The 17,652-nt window shown below is 35.0% G+C and overlaps 1 protein-coding gene across 2 annotated transcripts in view; it reads right to left on the bottom strand.

The window, feature by feature from the left end:
- Positions 1–17,652, bottom strand: part of STRN (striatin) — a 110,325-nt gene that overhangs the window by 5,697 nt on the left and 86,976 nt on the right. For both annotated transcript variants that reach the window (XM_073214353.1, XM_017670165.3), the window contains 7 exons: positions 15,079–15,254; positions 13,179–13,226; positions 12,291–12,412; positions 6,714–6,881; positions 4,445–4,585; positions 1,255–1,362; positions 72–158 (listed from right to left, as the gene is read on the bottom strand). In XM_073214353.1, coding sequence (XP_073070454.1) covers positions 72–158; positions 1,255–1,362; positions 4,445–4,585; positions 6,714–6,881; positions 12,291–12,412; positions 13,179–13,226; positions 15,079–15,254 — 850 coding nt within the window. The remainder of the gene's footprint in view (positions 1–71; positions 159–1,254; positions 1,363–4,444; positions 4,586–6,713; positions 6,882–12,290; positions 12,413–13,178; positions 13,227–15,078; positions 15,255–17,652) is intronic.

Here is a 17,652-nt window from a genome sequence, read left to right as displayed (position 1 = left end):
ATTTAAAGTAAATATTACATTATCATGAAAATGGTAAGGATAAATAAATAATCCATAGTTGATGTACTTACTGCCAGACATCAAGTACAGGCCATTAGGATCAACTGCTAAACTTGTAACAGCTTCTAGGTGGGCTACCATTGAGTGGATCAGTTTGCCTTTGGAAAAGAGATTGTTCCTCTTTATTAGTAGTTTTCCTCATCCTGAATATAAGTCAGCTACCACATTACACTGATTTCTACAGACACCCCTATCTGTGTATTTACTGCATCAATAGCTTTTTCCATCACAGCCATAGTAACACATATCTCCCTCCCCACTCTAGCCATGGTAATGAGACAAGTTTAAATTTCAAATTATATTTTTGTCTTTCAAATCATAATATGGCATTCAATAATTTATACACAAATAGCCCTTTAAACCATGTTCATTAATGAGAACTCAGACATTATTAATCATCTACTTTGCATCCTTCAGCTATAGGCAATTACATATGGGTTGTGGGAACAGAAGAAAAGACTGACATAAAGGAACAGAGAGAAAACCTGGCTACAGCACTGGTTGAAACAATATTAAAAAAGGGTTTTAAAATATTAAATAACTCATCATTTGCAGCTAACTCAGCAAAATTCAACATACTTAGAAAGCAATAGCAGATTATCAGGTAAACATGACTGCTAATACTGATTTTCTCCCAACACAGGTCTCCATGAATTTCCTTTAGACTAGTAAATATAATCCAATAAAAACTGGGACCCCAATTCAAATCAATCAGAAGCAAATAGTATAATACAGAAAAGAATAACCTATGGAAAAACAAATAAACCAAGTGACTCAGGGGTTTTCCATCTGCAACACCAAGGCTATTCAAAAATTGGACAATAATTAAACAAAACATAATAACCATATGCCTCTACTTCTGACATGTTTCTACTTTTCCTCAGTATTTTCACAGCAAGAAATCATTTGTATTGGTATTTGAATGGATTTTTCATTGTGTTCCTAGTGATAACCCTGGCTGTAAGGGCAAAATATGGCATCTACTTACTACTAAATAAAACAAGATTATTCTACCTGCTATCAGGAAGCCTAATTCTTAGCAGATCTGAATGGAATGAATAGAAACGGAGCTGGGAGAGTATCTGTATTTCAGTGGCTACTCCATGACTATAAAGCCACTGACAGACACCAAAATTAGCCTACTTATAGTGGGGATATTTTTGCTCTAGTCATCAATTTTTAGTAAATTCTTACCTGTATTGTTATCATAGAACTTGATGTGCCTGTCTTCATGAGCAGTGATACTGATGGGAAGAGTAGGATGACTGATGACTCTATTTATTTGGCAGGAAGAGTTGGCTGCTAAAAAGAAGAAAGTACAGTAATTTAAATTAGTCAAAGCTACTATTTCTTCACACACAAGAGAACTGAATACTACTTAATGGATTGAAAAGTAAACAATGTGACTCTAATTTGTCTTTAGTTCATTTATTCTGAAACTATGTTCATAATTTCAATGTTAGGAAGTGAGAGTTGCTGAGCGATAACTACACTGACAAATCTAGAGGTACCCATGAATTTGAATTTTCTTTTCTGACACCCTCTATCTATGGATGCCACCTAGGGCTTAGCCTAGAGCCCCTGACATTTCTCATTCTCCAATGTTCTGTGATATTTGTTACTTTAATAAAGTTCCATCATTATACGTAGGTAATTCCCAAATTCAAATCTCAGCTCATTCTAGATACAGAGCTCTTTATCACATGGTTACCATCTAAAGATAAACATGACAAAGAGAGCTTCTTAACTCTTTTATCTCTTTCTTATCACAATAGAAATGGTTATCATTTGACAGTCTACCATGTTGGGAAACTTAAAATAGTCAGCATCCTAATATTTTTTGTGCACTATTAAGAGTTTTCAAAGAGATTTCAATTATATGCATGATGAGAAAGGCAGACTACATGTCATTAGGCCCATATCACAGCACGTGAACCAAGATCCAGAAAAAGCTGTGACCTGCCCCCCCATCAAAATCCTGAGACAAAGTCAGTTCCTACTCTAATTTCTACCACTATCCCAACCGACTCATGTAAATCAGACAACTGCAGAAATTTGTACCTAATCATGAGTTACTGAAACCCTGTTATTGAAAGGAAATCCATAATTAAAAACTTAAGTTTAATTGGAGAGTTTTGTTAAGACACATTTTATAAGAAATAATGGAAAAAAATCTGCATAAAGATAATGCTAAATTAAGGTGCATCAAAGTTTTAAAAAAATCATTACATCGCAGTCCAAGGAAAGGAAGGGATGTCCTTATAAATACATTATTGGGACAAATGGCAAATTTGAATATAGATAGCAACTCAGACAACAGAACTGTGTCAATGTTAAATTTCCTGATTTTGACAATGTAATGTGCTATGTCAGAGAATATCCTTGTTCTTAGGAACTAGATGCTAAAGAATTTAGGGGTATAGAGGTACAATGTCTCTTAAATGCTCAGAAATTTAAATTATATACATATTAAAGAGTAATAAAGCAAATGTGACAGATGTGACAACAAAATGTTAAAAACTGGTGAATCTGAGTGAAGGAAAGCCAGGAATTCTTGTACTACTTTTGAAACTTTTCTGCAAATTTTAAATTATTTCATAATAAAGAGTTTACTTTTTTTTCACCTTGGAATAGGTATTATAAATTTACATTCACGTAATAGGAAATATAGCTAAAAACAACTGTTATATTAGTATACTCTATTGGATTCATGTGATCCCTAGAAACACGACATCTTAAGAACTGGAAATACTTTTTCCTCAGATAATCTCCACTGACCTCAATGAGAAGAAAGGTAACTGATTCTAACATCATTGTTCATCTCTTTAAACGCTATATGAAATTCACTTTTACATTGAAATATGTTTGGTTTGAACTTTGGTTTTTAAAAAAACCTGCTGAATTCTAGAATAGAACAACACAGTCAAACATAAATTGCTAAGGGTAGTTAACAGTAGAAAGGAATAGAAGACTAATTAAAGTTTGCTTGATACAACTCTAAAGTAATCAAACTAATAAATTAGGAAATGTAAGGACATATTATTATTAACTCAAAATAAAATAAAATAATTATCACTTGTTCCCATAAGGCTGCCTTTGTTGAAAATATTCCTGGCAGGCTTCTTCAGAAAATGTTTCCAGTATCAGGCAAATATCATGTGGCTTAATAGTCACACATCTTGGGGGGAAAAAATGGGACTGCCTCATTCAGTTACTCCATTTCATCCACCAGAGTTGTCTCCTTAATTTGTGGCAGCTGCTTAAAAAAAATCAACATTTACCACTTAGGAAATTCAAAGAATTGACCACAATCTCTGAAAGTCATTCCAAAAATGTTCACATCCTTCTTAATGTCATATTGGTTTTTATTTTACTACGGAACCTTTAGGTCATGTATTAAAATATGATAGTAAATTTACTGAGCATCTAAAACCTGTATTTCTTGGCAAAAAGATTCTTTTTTTGTTCCATAATCTCAATTTTGATTTTTTCTGGCTCTCTTTTATATCCAAATTGTTCAAAGCTCTATTCATGTCTATTTCCCCAAACAATTCTCACTGGACACTAGAAGAAAACAAAGGATGACAAATTGGGAAGAGAAAAGGCAGAAAGCCAAAATAGAATAAAGGAAATTTGTAAGAGAAAAAGAGAAGCAGGAGAAAGAGACACACACACACACACACATATACACATTTAGGCACTTGCGAGGGTGCACACACACCATGGCAATAACATTTAAAGCTACTTCTCAGATTAAAACGGCAGTATATGGGTAAAGAGTTTTCTTTATCACCTGCAACCTAAACTGTGATGTCTAGATTAAGCCTAAAGACAGAAAGCATGGTTAAAAAAGTCAAAAACCAAAAGACTGTAATATCATTTTGTCAATCTGAGGAATTATTCATTTCCTGACTTTCAGTATTCAATAAGAATCTTCAGATTTGGGTGTCTGAGAGGCACAACTTGATCTATATTCTAATCAGTACTGACTGTGTCAAATTATACTATTAATATGAAATTGATCAAAAATATGAAATTATGAGATGAAAGGTAGATTTTATTTTATATTTACAATGAATATTACTTTCTTCAAACAGAATTGAAAACTAATCATTTGGTATACAATGTAACTTGACTCCTCTCTGGAGTAATTCAAATGCTATTTCAAACAGTATGGCTGTTTGACATAAATATGTATAAACATAACCCAAAGTCTTAAAATCAATTTTAAATCATTTATATCTTTCTAAGTAACTGTTCTGTGATTTAGAAGGCAGAACACGATATAACAACAAGTATTTTTCATAGCTGACTCTGGTAGTTAAAATTTTGATGAAGTTTAAAAAATTGATCCAAACACACTGCTTAAAACTGGTATACATACTCGTATCCAGGTTGGATTCTAAAGTGAGAATACGTTGTTGTGTTTCCATGTTAAAGATGCTTGTATATCCTTTGCTGAATGATGCTACCATGTGGCTCGGATCACTGCTCACTAAATCCACAGAGGCAGGAATTCCCAATTCTAAAAGAGTCAGGACATATTCAAAGAGAATGGTGATTAGAGAGTCTACCTGACAATGTGCTTAAAACACAGCAAAACAAATAGTGGCACAATTTCTTTAAGAAGTACAAAAGGATCAACATTAGAATAAGAATGAGCTCATGGACATCGGTAAAGATTATTGGTTACTTTTAGCCCTAGCCTATGTTATTAACCTTACCTGCTCAGCACATCTTTGACCTGTGACTCAGCAAACATACTCATGGAATGTAAGCCTTTATTTAGAAAATAAATGGGAAACATGTGCAGACTACAAGTTTTGTTGCTTCCACCTCAATCTGGGGCTTAGAGTGGCATTGTGGGAATTCATTATAAAAGCCCATCTCTTATTAGGAGTTCTAACTTACCAAAAATATGAAATTTAAAAAGTAAAATTTCAGATTGGAGTCATGCAAATATCAAGGGCAGACAACCCATCAAACCCCATACACAAGTTAAAACAGCTCAAAAATAAGATGCTATTTTTATTTATCTAGAACAGGCTAAAACTTGATGAAAACTAGACTTTATTTACAAACATGAAACAAAATAGAATAATATGTTTATATGAATTTAATCTTATTTTTATCATTTGGGCCAAAATCTAATTAAAGCAAGTTAACAGTTCAAAGATGTGTATATTACAGAAGAAGATAAATTAATGGTCTATAAGCATAAAAAATTTTTTTAAGTGCTCAAAATAATTAGCCACCAAAGAAATGCAAATTAAAACCACAGGGAAATACCATTACATACCCACCAGAATGGCTAAAATTAAACAGACTGACAACACCAAACGTTAGTAATAAAGCAACTGGAATTCTCATATTCTGCTGTCAATGGTATAACATGGCACAATCACTCTCTGGAAAAAAGTTTAGCAATTTCACATAAAGATAAACACATAATTTTACTTCTAAAGCCCACCAATTCTACTTAAGGGTCTTTACCCACCTATAATAAAAACATGTAAATATACACAATGGAATATTATTCAGCCATAAGAAGAAAACAATTCCTACCATTTGCAACAACATAGATGGAGCTAGAGGGTATTATGCTCAGTGAAATAAGCCAGCCGGAGAAAGACAAGTACCAAATGATTTCACTTATATGTGGAGTATAAGAACAAAGAAAAACTGAAGGAACAAAACAGAACCCAAGAATGGACTAACAGTTACCAAAGGGAAAGGGACTGGGGAGGATGCACGGGAAGGGAGGGATAAGGGTGGGGAAAAAGAAAGGAGCCTTACGATTAGCATGTATAGTGTGGGGGGGAGCAGGGGGAGGGCTGTGCAACACAGAGAAGACAAGTAGTGATTCTACAGCATCTTACTACGCTGATGGACAGTGACTGTAATGGGGCTTGTGGGGGGGACTTTGTGAAGGGGGGAGCCTAGTAAACATAATGTTCCTCATGTAACTGTAGATTAATGATAACAAAATAATAATAAAAAAAACAAAACATGAATGTTCACCTTAGCTTTTTTCATTCAGAGCCAAAAATTAAAAACAATCTAAATGTTCATCAAGAGGTAAATGAATAAATATATTGTGGTTTAAAGAAATATTATTAAACAATATAAATAAATTACTGATACTTACTCTAAGGATAAATCACAAAAACATTAAAAAAAAAATAAAGAGTACACACTGTATGATTTTATTTATCTGAAGATTTAGATTAGAATACGCAAAACTAATCTATACCAAGAGAAATGAAAACAATGGGTACTTCTGGTTGGGAATGGGGTTAGGGGACTGACTAGGAAGGACACAAAGAACTTTGGGAAGGTGGAGGAAATGTTCCCTATCTTGATAGGTACAAGAGTCAAGCATTTGCCAAACTGATTAAAATGTACCCTTAATATCTATTTTTTACTATATAAAACTTACTCTCTCAATTCAAAAAAAAATTTTAATGTGTGCTTTCCTCAAATACTATGCTTTGAAAAATTACACATAAATTGAAAATTAACATAAACATACCTTCATTGCTTCAAAAAACCCTTCAAATCAAATAGGAGTTTATAGAATCATGTATTTATTTGTTTTTAGAATAAGACATTTTAGAAAAGATTCAGTAAAATAAATTTTACAAAGCATGTACCTTGATTATCACTAAACACACTTAGGGCTGGAGCAACCTCAGCTGTGTTCCATAAACGAAGAGTGCCATCTGCTGAACAGGACAACAAGCGCTGATGGGCTGCACTGTAAGCCAAACCCCAGACGGCATCAGTGTGACCTAGCAGAGGGCCTCTTAAAACAGAAGGATCTAAGCAAAACAGCAAGATGCAAAGTCAGGAAAGAAAAACCAAATCATAAAGGTACTCAGACTCCAGAGACAGTAAAATATACCATAAAAAGCACCTGATAACAGTATAAAGTATGTTTCCTACTTCCTATTATTCTTAACGCTGCAATAATTAAAATGCAAATGCTGCAATAATTAAAACAAGCTTAGAAATATATAAATGTAGGGCTTAAAATTAATACATTAAAATTTTAAAGTATATATTGTTCTCCTTAAAAACTTAGGCATTTCCTTTTCCCTTTTTTCCTTCTATTTGTCTAAATTTTTAAAAAGCGCACCAACACAAATGATTTGAATTTAAGCTACCTTCAGATAAACCACAACTCATATTCCCCAGGAAGTGAATGGAGATCCTTTCCTCCTTTGCCCTCCTTCAGCACTGCAGACATACTCCTTTAGGCCACAATCCTACTACACTGCAAACTCCTGGGGGCAAAAGGTCTCTGACATTCATAATGGGCAAGAACTGAGGCCTACAGGAATCCCCCAAATTCTCAAAGGGCAATAATTGACTTATGAACACTGTTAAGAGAGGGAGGGATGAGGCAGGGAGATCATTGAGCACTCTTTCATGATAAAAGTCAAATTGGAAATTTAAATTATTAATCCTCACAATGACTCTAGGAAGAGGTACTTTCAAGACAGTTCACAGATGTTTAGTTTAAAATGTCAATGGTGTCATCTGTTCTATATCCTCTCTCAGTCATACCAAAAAGTACTTATTAAAGACACACTGTGTCAGGTACTCTGCCAGATGCTGGGGCCACACTGATGATTAAGACACAATACTATCCTTGCCCTCAAAAGACCATGTGGTACATCAAAAAGATCAACCATCATGATCAAGTGGGATTCATCCCAGCGATGGAAGGATGATACAACATTCAAAAATCCATGAACATCATCCACCACATCAACAAAAAGAAGGACAAAAACCACATGATCATCTCCATAGATGCTGAAAAAGCATTTGACAAAGTTCAACATCCATTCATGATAAAAACTCTCAACAAAATGGGTATAGAGGGCAAGTACCTCAACATAATAAAGGCCATATACGACAAACCCACAGCCAACATTATACTTAACAGCAAGAAGCTGAAAGCTATTCCTTTAAGATCGGGAACAAGACAAGGATGCCCACTCACCCCACTTTTATTCAACATAGTTCTGGAGGTCCTAGCCACAGCAATCAGACAACACAGAGAAATAAAAGGCATCCAGATAGGCAAGGAAGAAGTCAAACTGTCCCTGTTTGCAGATGACATGATATTGTACATAAAATACCCTAAAGAATCCACTCCAAAACTACTAGATCTAATATCTGAATTCAGCAAAGTTGCAGGATACAAAATTAATACACAGAAATCTGTTGCATTCCTATACACTAACGATGAACTAGGACTAGGAGAAAGAGAAATCAGGAAAACAATTCCATTCACAATTCCATCAAAAAGAATAAAATACCTAGGAATAAACCTAACCAAGGAAGTGAAGACCTATACCCTGAAAACTACAAGACACTCTTAAGAGAAATTAAAGAGGACACTAACAAATGGAAATTCATCCCATGCTCTTGGCTAGGAAGAATATTGTCAAAATGGCATCCTGCCTAAAGCAATCTACAGATGCAATGCAATCCCTATCAAAATACCTACAGCATTCTTCAATAAACTAGAGCAAATAGTTCTAAAATTCATATGGAATGACAAAAGACCCCGAATAGCCAAAGCAATCCTGAGAAGGAAAAATAAAGCAGGGGGAATTACATTCCCTGACTTCAAGCTGTACTACAAAGCCACAGTAATCAAGATAACTTGGTACTAGCACAAAAACAGACCCATAGACAAGTGGAACAGAATAGAGAGCCCAGATATAAACCCAATCATATATGGTCAATTAATATACGATAAAGGAGTCAAGGATATACAATGGGGAAATGACAGCCTCTTCAACACATAGTGTTGGCAAAACTGGACAACATGTGAGAGAATGAAACCAGATTATTGTCTAACCCCATACACAAAAGTAAACTCAAAATGGATCAAAGACCTGAATGTAAGTCATGAAACCATAAAACTCTTAAAAAAACATATAAGCAAAAATCTCTTGGACATAAACATGAGCAACTTCTTCATGAACATATCTCCCTGGGCAAGGGAAACAAAAGCAAAAGTAAACAAGTGGGACTATATCAAACTGAAAAGCTTCTGTATAGCAAAGGACACCATCAGTAGAACAAAAAGACATCTTACAGTATGGGAGAACATATTCATAAATGACATATTCGATAAGGGGTTGACATCCAAATTATATAAAGAGCTCATGCACCTCAACAAACAAAAAGCAAATAATCCAATTAAAAAATGGGCAGAGGAGCTGAACAGAGAGCTCTCCAAAGAAGAAACTCAGATGGCCAACAGGCACATGAAAAGATGCTTCACATTGCTAAACATCAGGGAAATGCAAATTAAAACCACAATGAGATATCACCTCACATCAGTTAGGATGGCCAACATCCAAAAGACAAACAAAAACAAATGTTGGTGAGGATGTGGGGAAAGGGGAACCCTCCTGCACTGATGGTAGGAATGTAAACTAGTTCAACCATTGTGGGAAGCAGTATGGAGGTTCCTCAAAAAACTCAAAATAGTTGCAGCACTATTTACAATAGCCAAGAAATGGAAGCGACCTAAGTGTCCATCAGTAGATGAATGGATAAAGAAGATGTGGTACATATACACAATGGAATATTATTCAGCCATAAGAAGAAAACAATTCCTACTATTTGCAACAACATGGATGGAGCTAGAGGGTATTATGCTCAGTGAAATAAGCCAGGCAGAGAAAGACAAGTATCAAATGATTTCACTCATCTGTGGAGTATAAGAACAAAGAAAAAACTGAAGGAACAAAACAGCAGAATCACAGAACCCAAGAATGGACTAACAGTTACCAAAGGGAAAGGGACTGGGATGGATGGGTGGGTAGGGAGGGATGAGGGGGGAAAAGGGGCATTACGATTAGCACACATACTGTAGCAGGGGTGGGGGGACACGGGAAAGGCAGTATAACACAGAGAAGACAAGCAGTGATTCTATAGCATCTTACTACGCTGATGGACAGTGACTGTAATGGGGTATGTCAGGGGGACTTGATAATAGGGGGAGTCTAATAACCATGTTGTTCAAGTAATTGTATATTAATGATATCAAAAAAAGAAAAAGACCATGTGCTAAGTACAGTAACAGTGATGGATACCAGTTACCATGGAGAGTTAACTGGGATGAGTGTTAGCTTCTTAAAGAGAGTGACACCTAGAGTGTGCCCATGTTGGCCAGTCAAAGAACAGAGGAAAGGCATTCTTGACAAAGGAGGCAGAACCTAGAAAACTGCAGAAGGAAAAACAGCATGATGTGTGAGGGAATTTATAAGCAATTTGGTATTACTGTAGTGTGAAGTCTGATCAGGAAGTGGATGAGAGTTTATGGTAGAATTTGTATGGCTTATTAAGGTACTTGGTAATATCCTGAAAGCAATAGGGAATGACTGAAGGGGTTCCCAGGAGAAGTGGATAAACAAAGTATTCCGTTAAGATAACTGTGGCTGTAGTGTGGAAGACAGACCAGACAGAACCAAGATGAAAGCAAGGGGGACTGTGTCCGCAGCCTGGAGAGCAGTGATGAAGCCCCAAGTAGGACAACGGTAAGCAGGGCACAGCAGATAGTAAATTCAAGAAATACGTAGGGGGTGATATCAAAGACTAAGTAATTAACTAGGTGTAGGTAGTAAAACAGAACAAGAAATCAAGAACACTCTTAGGTTTCTAGGTTGGGTCATTCTGGTAGTGCCACCAACTACTGAAGAATAGGTAGGAAAAGAAACACAGCACTTGTAGGGATTTACGGATAATGACACCATCTCCCTGAAATGTTCTGTAAGCAGTCTGAGGCTTAAAGGAGAGATTTATTAGTCAAAAGCATATAAAAGCATAAATGTAGATTCAATCTACCAAAGAATATGTATACAAAGGATGAGGGTCTGAGGCTTGACAAGTACAAATATTTAAGGTGAGAAAAAGAAAAATATACGAAGCATAGTCAACAGAAGCTTTTAAGGTGTCAACAAAGCCAGTAGTGGACAAATTTCAAATAGGATGTAGTAGTCCATGGTTTTTTCAGACAGCCAATACATCTAATAAAATAAGGATTATAAAATACTCCCTAGACCAGCCAATTAGGTAGTCACTGGTAATCTCGTTATACTTAAGTGGTAGAGCTAGAAGACAGAATGCAGAGGAATGTGCATAGGGAAAGGATATGGAACTAATAACTAGAGTTGTGCTTTCTAGACAATATTACCAGAGAGACATACATGATGAAAGAGAGACTAAAGAGAAGCCAGACAGGAAGAGGGATTGAAGAAAGAGTTCATGCTCAGGATATGCATGAAGAGAGAACGAGGTCAAGAGCGAAAGGGGAATGGCTGGCTTGGGACAACAGAATGAGGACAACTGACCCTCTGATACAGAGATAACGGAAGTAAGGAAAAACATGGAACATATAAAGAGTAAGAGAGTTAGGGAGGGAGAAGGGGTTTACATTCCACAAAATATATGTTAAGTGCTTTATTAAATAAATGTTGGGATAATTTTTTTGTTCATTAAATTTCTTATCATTACTTAGGTTTAGTGGTAAAATTAATCTAAAGTGATAATGAAAATAAAATATGGTTTTATGACAAATGTGACACTTCATACAATTCTAGAATTTAAGAGGAAACCAAAATACTCAATTCCTAAATAGTTCTTATAAGGGATTTTATGGTAATATCTAGTGATAGATTATAATACAAATTTATGGTTCACATGGTACTGTTCCCAAGATGAAGTACACTTCTTAATTTTTTAAAGCCTCTTAAATACTTTGGTGCCATGGAGTTTAAAAGTCATTAGCCTCTCTTTATATCCTCCAATAACTGATTAAGAAGATGGTGCCAACATTCATTTTCCATTCACTGTAAGTTGTTTGTCAAAAATAATGATAAACTATGATTACAGATTAGTAATAGTGTATCAAGTATTATACAGATGCCTAAAATGAAGAAAACAATTGTCAATCAAGCCAGCATTTCCAATAAATAAGACTTCAGTGGGGTGGGAACTGTTTTCTCAGGAAGAATATATTTTTCATTTAACATTATATATCAAATTGATTCCTAAATGCAGGAGACCTTTTTAACAAAATAAAGACATGGTTCTCTTTTACAAATCTAGTTTTCAGAAATATCTTATTTTATCCTTACATATGCTATGTGAAATGTGTAAAAAGAAAACACTTTATTCTTTCCTGTCTTTGGGGAGTCACATACCATAAGAGTCATAGGGATCAATGTTGGGGTTGGTGGTGGCCCAGCCCTGGATCAGTCCATCGGCACCACCACTGTAACACTGCTCACCATTGCTGCTCATTACCACACAAAGCACTGGACCCCTGGGAGATAAAAATCAATTTCTATCCTCAAAAATCAATCTGATAATATAACTTGTTAAAAGTAAGAGTGCTTAATTATTCAAATGGCTATTTTTCTGCTTTACACAATGAATAAAAATACCAAAAATCAAAACATTGTTCATTTTTCTTCCTCTTTTAAACCAGAAGTTGATAAATACAGCACATAGGGCAAATCCAGCTAGTGGATTATTTTTGTATAGTCCTCGAACTAAGAACAGTTTTCACGTTTTTTAAAAGGTTGTAAAACTAAACTAAAAACAAAAATGTACAGAAAATACGTGGCCCACCAAACCTAAAAAATATTTACTATGTGCTCTTTATATTAAAAAAATCTCTCTGCTAAATCAAGTGAATAGGTGTACTCCTTAAGCTTAAATGGAAAACAGCAAAAGCATGCAATATGTAGTCACAATTTAAAAATTCTCACTTTTACTTAGTTATCTTTAAGGGAAAAAAGGTCAAGATTTCTAATATTAAACCTAATTGCCTCAACTTTATTTTGAGAGAAATCATTTAAACATCATGCACATAAAATCTTATTTTAGCAAGGATTCCTATTTAGTAGAGATAAACTTGTTTTTAACATTTTTTTACTTGCTACTTTGTTATATTTTTAAAAAATGCTACTGAATACAAAAAAGACATTAAGTGAAAGAAAATAAAGTATTCTAATTAAACTGATTGACAGTGATATAAATCAAGTCAGTGATGTTTAATTTAAAACAAAGAAAAATCACATACTTACTTATGGGCCCTGAATGTATAGATGGGCTCCACATCAAGAGAAGTACTCCTAAATTAGAGAGAGAAGAGAACTTTTACCACTCTATAAGTTTCAGTAGTAAACAGTATGACTGAATATATGTCATAAAACTGCCTTTAGAAATATCAACACTGTGGTAATATACCATTCTCAACCTCAGGGCACATAAGAAAGCTTACCTAACACATAACATATTTTCTGTGGCCTCAAGAAATAAAATCTTTGTTTAGTAATAATAATACCTTGTTATAGTGCTTTCAGCATTGTCATAATCTATTTGACTAAAGGGAGAGCCTCACTAAGGGGAAACATCATGGGTTTTGAAGAGATAAATTTCTCAATTCAATTTCCAGTTCTGTCATTAACTGGCTAAGTTTAGGTAAATTATTTAATCTTTAGAACTTCAGATTCCTCTTTGTTTAAAACAAAACAGAAAAATAGGATAACACCAAATATAGGGCTAAATGAGATGCTAAAACAGCCTAGGACATAATCAGGTACATAGTAGGATTTCAATAAATGGTACTTTAATTTCCTTGCATTCTCATGAAGATTATTATGTCTATCCTTTGTAGTTGTAGAAATTTCCCAAGTCATCAGTACATTGACTACTCAGAACACTGAGCGTATGGGTGCTCTACAGTGCCTAACACAGACCATGACTGCTAATGGGAACTGGATCTAAAGTCAAGTACTTGCCATTTCTACACTGTATTGCAGTTTTTTATAAGCATACGGTATCTCTCCTCAAGTCACTTCCAAAGTTTTAAGGTAAACAGGCTGCTGTTATTGACATGTGAAGGTATTACTACTAAGCTATCACCAGCAAGAAGCTTGTTTCATTATTTTTCTAAATTTTAGTCAAGACTATATGATGAGTCATTCACATTCTCTAGTCCAATGTGATGCCCACTGTGACCACAGAATAAGAAAGACAAAAGGCACAATTCATAGCCAGGAAGTATTTTCTCTACTGAAGATACTTGATCCATATGAGGATTCACTTGGTAGTAGTGAAATCTGGTTCAGTTAGCTGATGAAGACTGATTAATCAACTGTTTTATCTAGTCTGTGTACAACCAACAGCAGGAATTCCACTGATCTCCTTTAAACTTGGCAACAGATACCGTCTACTCATAGTAAAACTTGTGTTATCTCCTCTATTTGATAATCATTTCTAGTCTTCTACTAAAAGAAGTGTCTGACACTTCAGAAGGACCCTTGCTGGCAGAAACTGGGTTCTGGACCATGTGAACCAAGGAAGAAAAGAGAAGGAGCTTCAATAAGGACTGTACCATGTGGGGTGATTGGGATGAAAGTTTATACCAATTTATTTCTGTTCATACTTGGAGAGCAACCAAAGAGTCAAGTAAAGCAAAAATAGTTAAACGATGACAACAGTGCCTTTCAGTCTAGACATTTTGGCAGGTATTTAAAGTACCTGAAGGGTCATGGCCAAAAGACAAGATCAAAAAGAGGTCCTTCACTTCTCCTAAACAGCCTCCCCTCAATAGGGCAGGATGGGATGGGGATCTGATGATTTTAAACATGCCTGTTGTTTACAACAACAGTAGGAACCTTCCATACAGATAGAGGGCTCCCCAAATATGACAGGCATTCAAAACACTATATGAAGATTATAGTCAGCATCACAAACCCTGGGAAACCATTAGATAATACTGTTCCCTCTAAATGTCAATTTTCCAACCTATTATCAGATTGTGAGTATAAGGGGAAAAAAATCAATCTAAATTATGTGATTGGTGAATAAAAAACAATTAGAAAAGATAATTTGGGTAATTTAATAGCAAATAAAGTATTTTTCTACTGAAAAACTGTTAATTAAAATATTCAAATACAGTTAAAAGTAGAATTATCTCACTTTTTGGCTGGGGCTGTTTTCTGCAAATTCCACATTTTTAACGTGTGATCCTCTGATGCTGTTATCAAAACAGGCTCTATGGGGTGAAAAGCAAGGGCTCTAATGCCATCAAAGTGACTTCGTAATGTAAACTTAGGGTTCCATGTCTTCCTTAATGCATCTTTATTGTTTGCTATCTGTTAAGGAAACAAAAGATACCTATACGTTTAGCTCAGGATAGGAAAACTAAAAACTACATTCAACATTAATTCTTGCTGATTTGTCATTAAACAATCACATTATGCAACTTCCAAAACAATATAATTTTTAAATATAAAAAGCCAAATCATAAGCAAAATTAGCAATGTCAATGGTGGTTTTCTTTGAAGAAATACGAACACTGTAAGAAAACAGGTAACATAATTCAATATAGACAGGGTATTGATAATTTGGTAACATAGAATAGATCTTTACTAGGATGATTTTTTTAAAAGACAAGTAATTTCAACCTAAATGATAGCATAGAAACTCATTTTCGGTAAGAACTGAAAAACTAAATTATCTTTAAACCTATTAACATCATAGAATATGATCACATGAAATTTTTTAATACTTTTAATGAGCTTTATTTTCATCATCATATTGGTAACAGGCTTTAAAAGCTAGAAAATAAATATGCCAAAACTGGAAAAGACAATCATATATTACAAAAAACAGATCCCACTGGTGAAACAAACACATCACTATGTTTCTTTTCTCCACACAAAAGGCATCTCAACAACTGAAAACAATGCTCTACTTTTTCATTTCAACTAATAGGAAAGCTGAAGAGATTGGTGTGTGACTTTATACTAGCACCATGTATAAACTCTTCACACTCCAAAACTACCCATCATGCTAAGTTTAAGCAAGAATGAGGCAAGTACTGGTTACACATTGGAGAAACATTACCCTACTTACAATGACAGAACCAACAATACTAATGACAGCTACTATTTTGGGTATTCATTATTTTGAACATTATTCAAAAGACTTAACATGCATTAACTCACTTAATATTCACAATTCTATGAAGAAAGAATGAACACTATTCCCACTTTACAGACTAGACATGTAAGGAAAAGGGAAGGTAAGTGACAGTAAGTGACCTGTCCTCTAGTAAGTGGAGGAGTAGGGACTCAAAACCAAGCAGTCAGACTTTAGAGATTATACTCTTAACATAAACTGTAATTTAGAACCCAGATGTTTAAAATCAGCAGATAAATATGGATAGGACATGTCACAACTGAGGTAACAGGAGAAGACAAAACACATCATGCAAAGAGCTATTATAAGAACTGGGGCTGGTTTTCCTTGGGTGGGAGAAATGGGAAACGACTGAATTAACTCTTGTCTGCTCTTCTTATAGAGCTGAAAGGTGTCCATTTGTAAGAGCAGTCAGATTCCTGAATGTTTTAATGTGGTACCACTAAAATGGTTCCCAATTGGCCCTATTTTCTTGTATTTATACCTTGTGTTAGTCCCCTTTCACTTATTAGAGTTGTTCTGTGTGACCAACAGTATACAGCAGAAGTGCTAACCAACTACTTCCAAAATTAGGTTATAAAATCTTCTACCTTAGGTGCTCCTGCTCTCTCTCCATTCAAGTGCACTCACACTGGGAAGAGCTGAAGAGCCCCAGGAGAGGCCCATGTGGTGAGGAGGTAGTCTCCAGGCAACAGCCAGTAAGGAACCAATGCCTTCCAACAACCACATGAATGAGCTTGGAAGCTGATCTTTCCCAAGTCAAGTCCTCCTTTAAAAGTGCAGCCCTTGCCAAAGGGTTTGTTTGTGTTTATACAGAGGATCAAAGCCTAATTTGGCTACACAGAAAATGAATTAAGATACAATATGAAGGAGAACTTCCAACATCAACATCCTCTGGAAGAATCATTCCAGAAGATGATCATCAAAAAACTTCAACAAAGATCCTGGCACTGTTGCAGTTGTAGATGCATTCATCCCACCAGTTCCTGGACTTGCCATGGGAATGAAGAAGGAGATATTTAAGCTGGCGTGTGCATACAGTAAAACAACAAATTTGACTGGATCTATACTGTCGGAACTCAACCAAGAATTAGGAGAAGTGCAAGTTGCAGTTCTCCAAAATCGTGCAACTATAGACTATCTACTGTTAAAAGAACATATGGGATGTGAACAGTTCCCAGGAATGCATTGTTTTAATTTGTCTGATTTTTCTCAAACTATTCAAATTCAGTTAGACAATATCCATCATATCATTGATAAGTTTTCACAAATGCCTAGGGTGCCTAACTGGTTTTCTTGGTTTCACTGGAGATGGCTGGTAATTGTAAGTCTGCTTTTGTTATGTAGCTGTATTCCTATTATGTTAATGTGTGTATGCAATTTAATTAGTAGTTTAAAACCTATACATGCTTATGTTACTCTACAAGAAGATATGTCAAAGAAATAATCAATCTTCCCATGATTTTTTCCGCCTGCTATACTTCTACAGCTTTTCTTCTTCCTTCCTAATTACAACCCTTTAGTAGAATCAGTGCCTCATATCGAATTAACCGAGTATCATAATTCTTC

The sequence above is a fragment of the Manis javanica genome, chromosome 1, assembly GCF_040802235.1.
Source record: "Manis javanica isolate MJ-LG chromosome 1, MJ_LKY, whole genome shotgun sequence".
NCBI classification, from domain to species: domain Eukaryota; kingdom Metazoa; phylum Chordata; class Mammalia; order Pholidota; family Manidae; genus Manis; species Manis javanica.
Note: the sequence above shows the minus strand (reverse complement) of the source record. Positions and strands in the feature narration are given on the sequence as shown.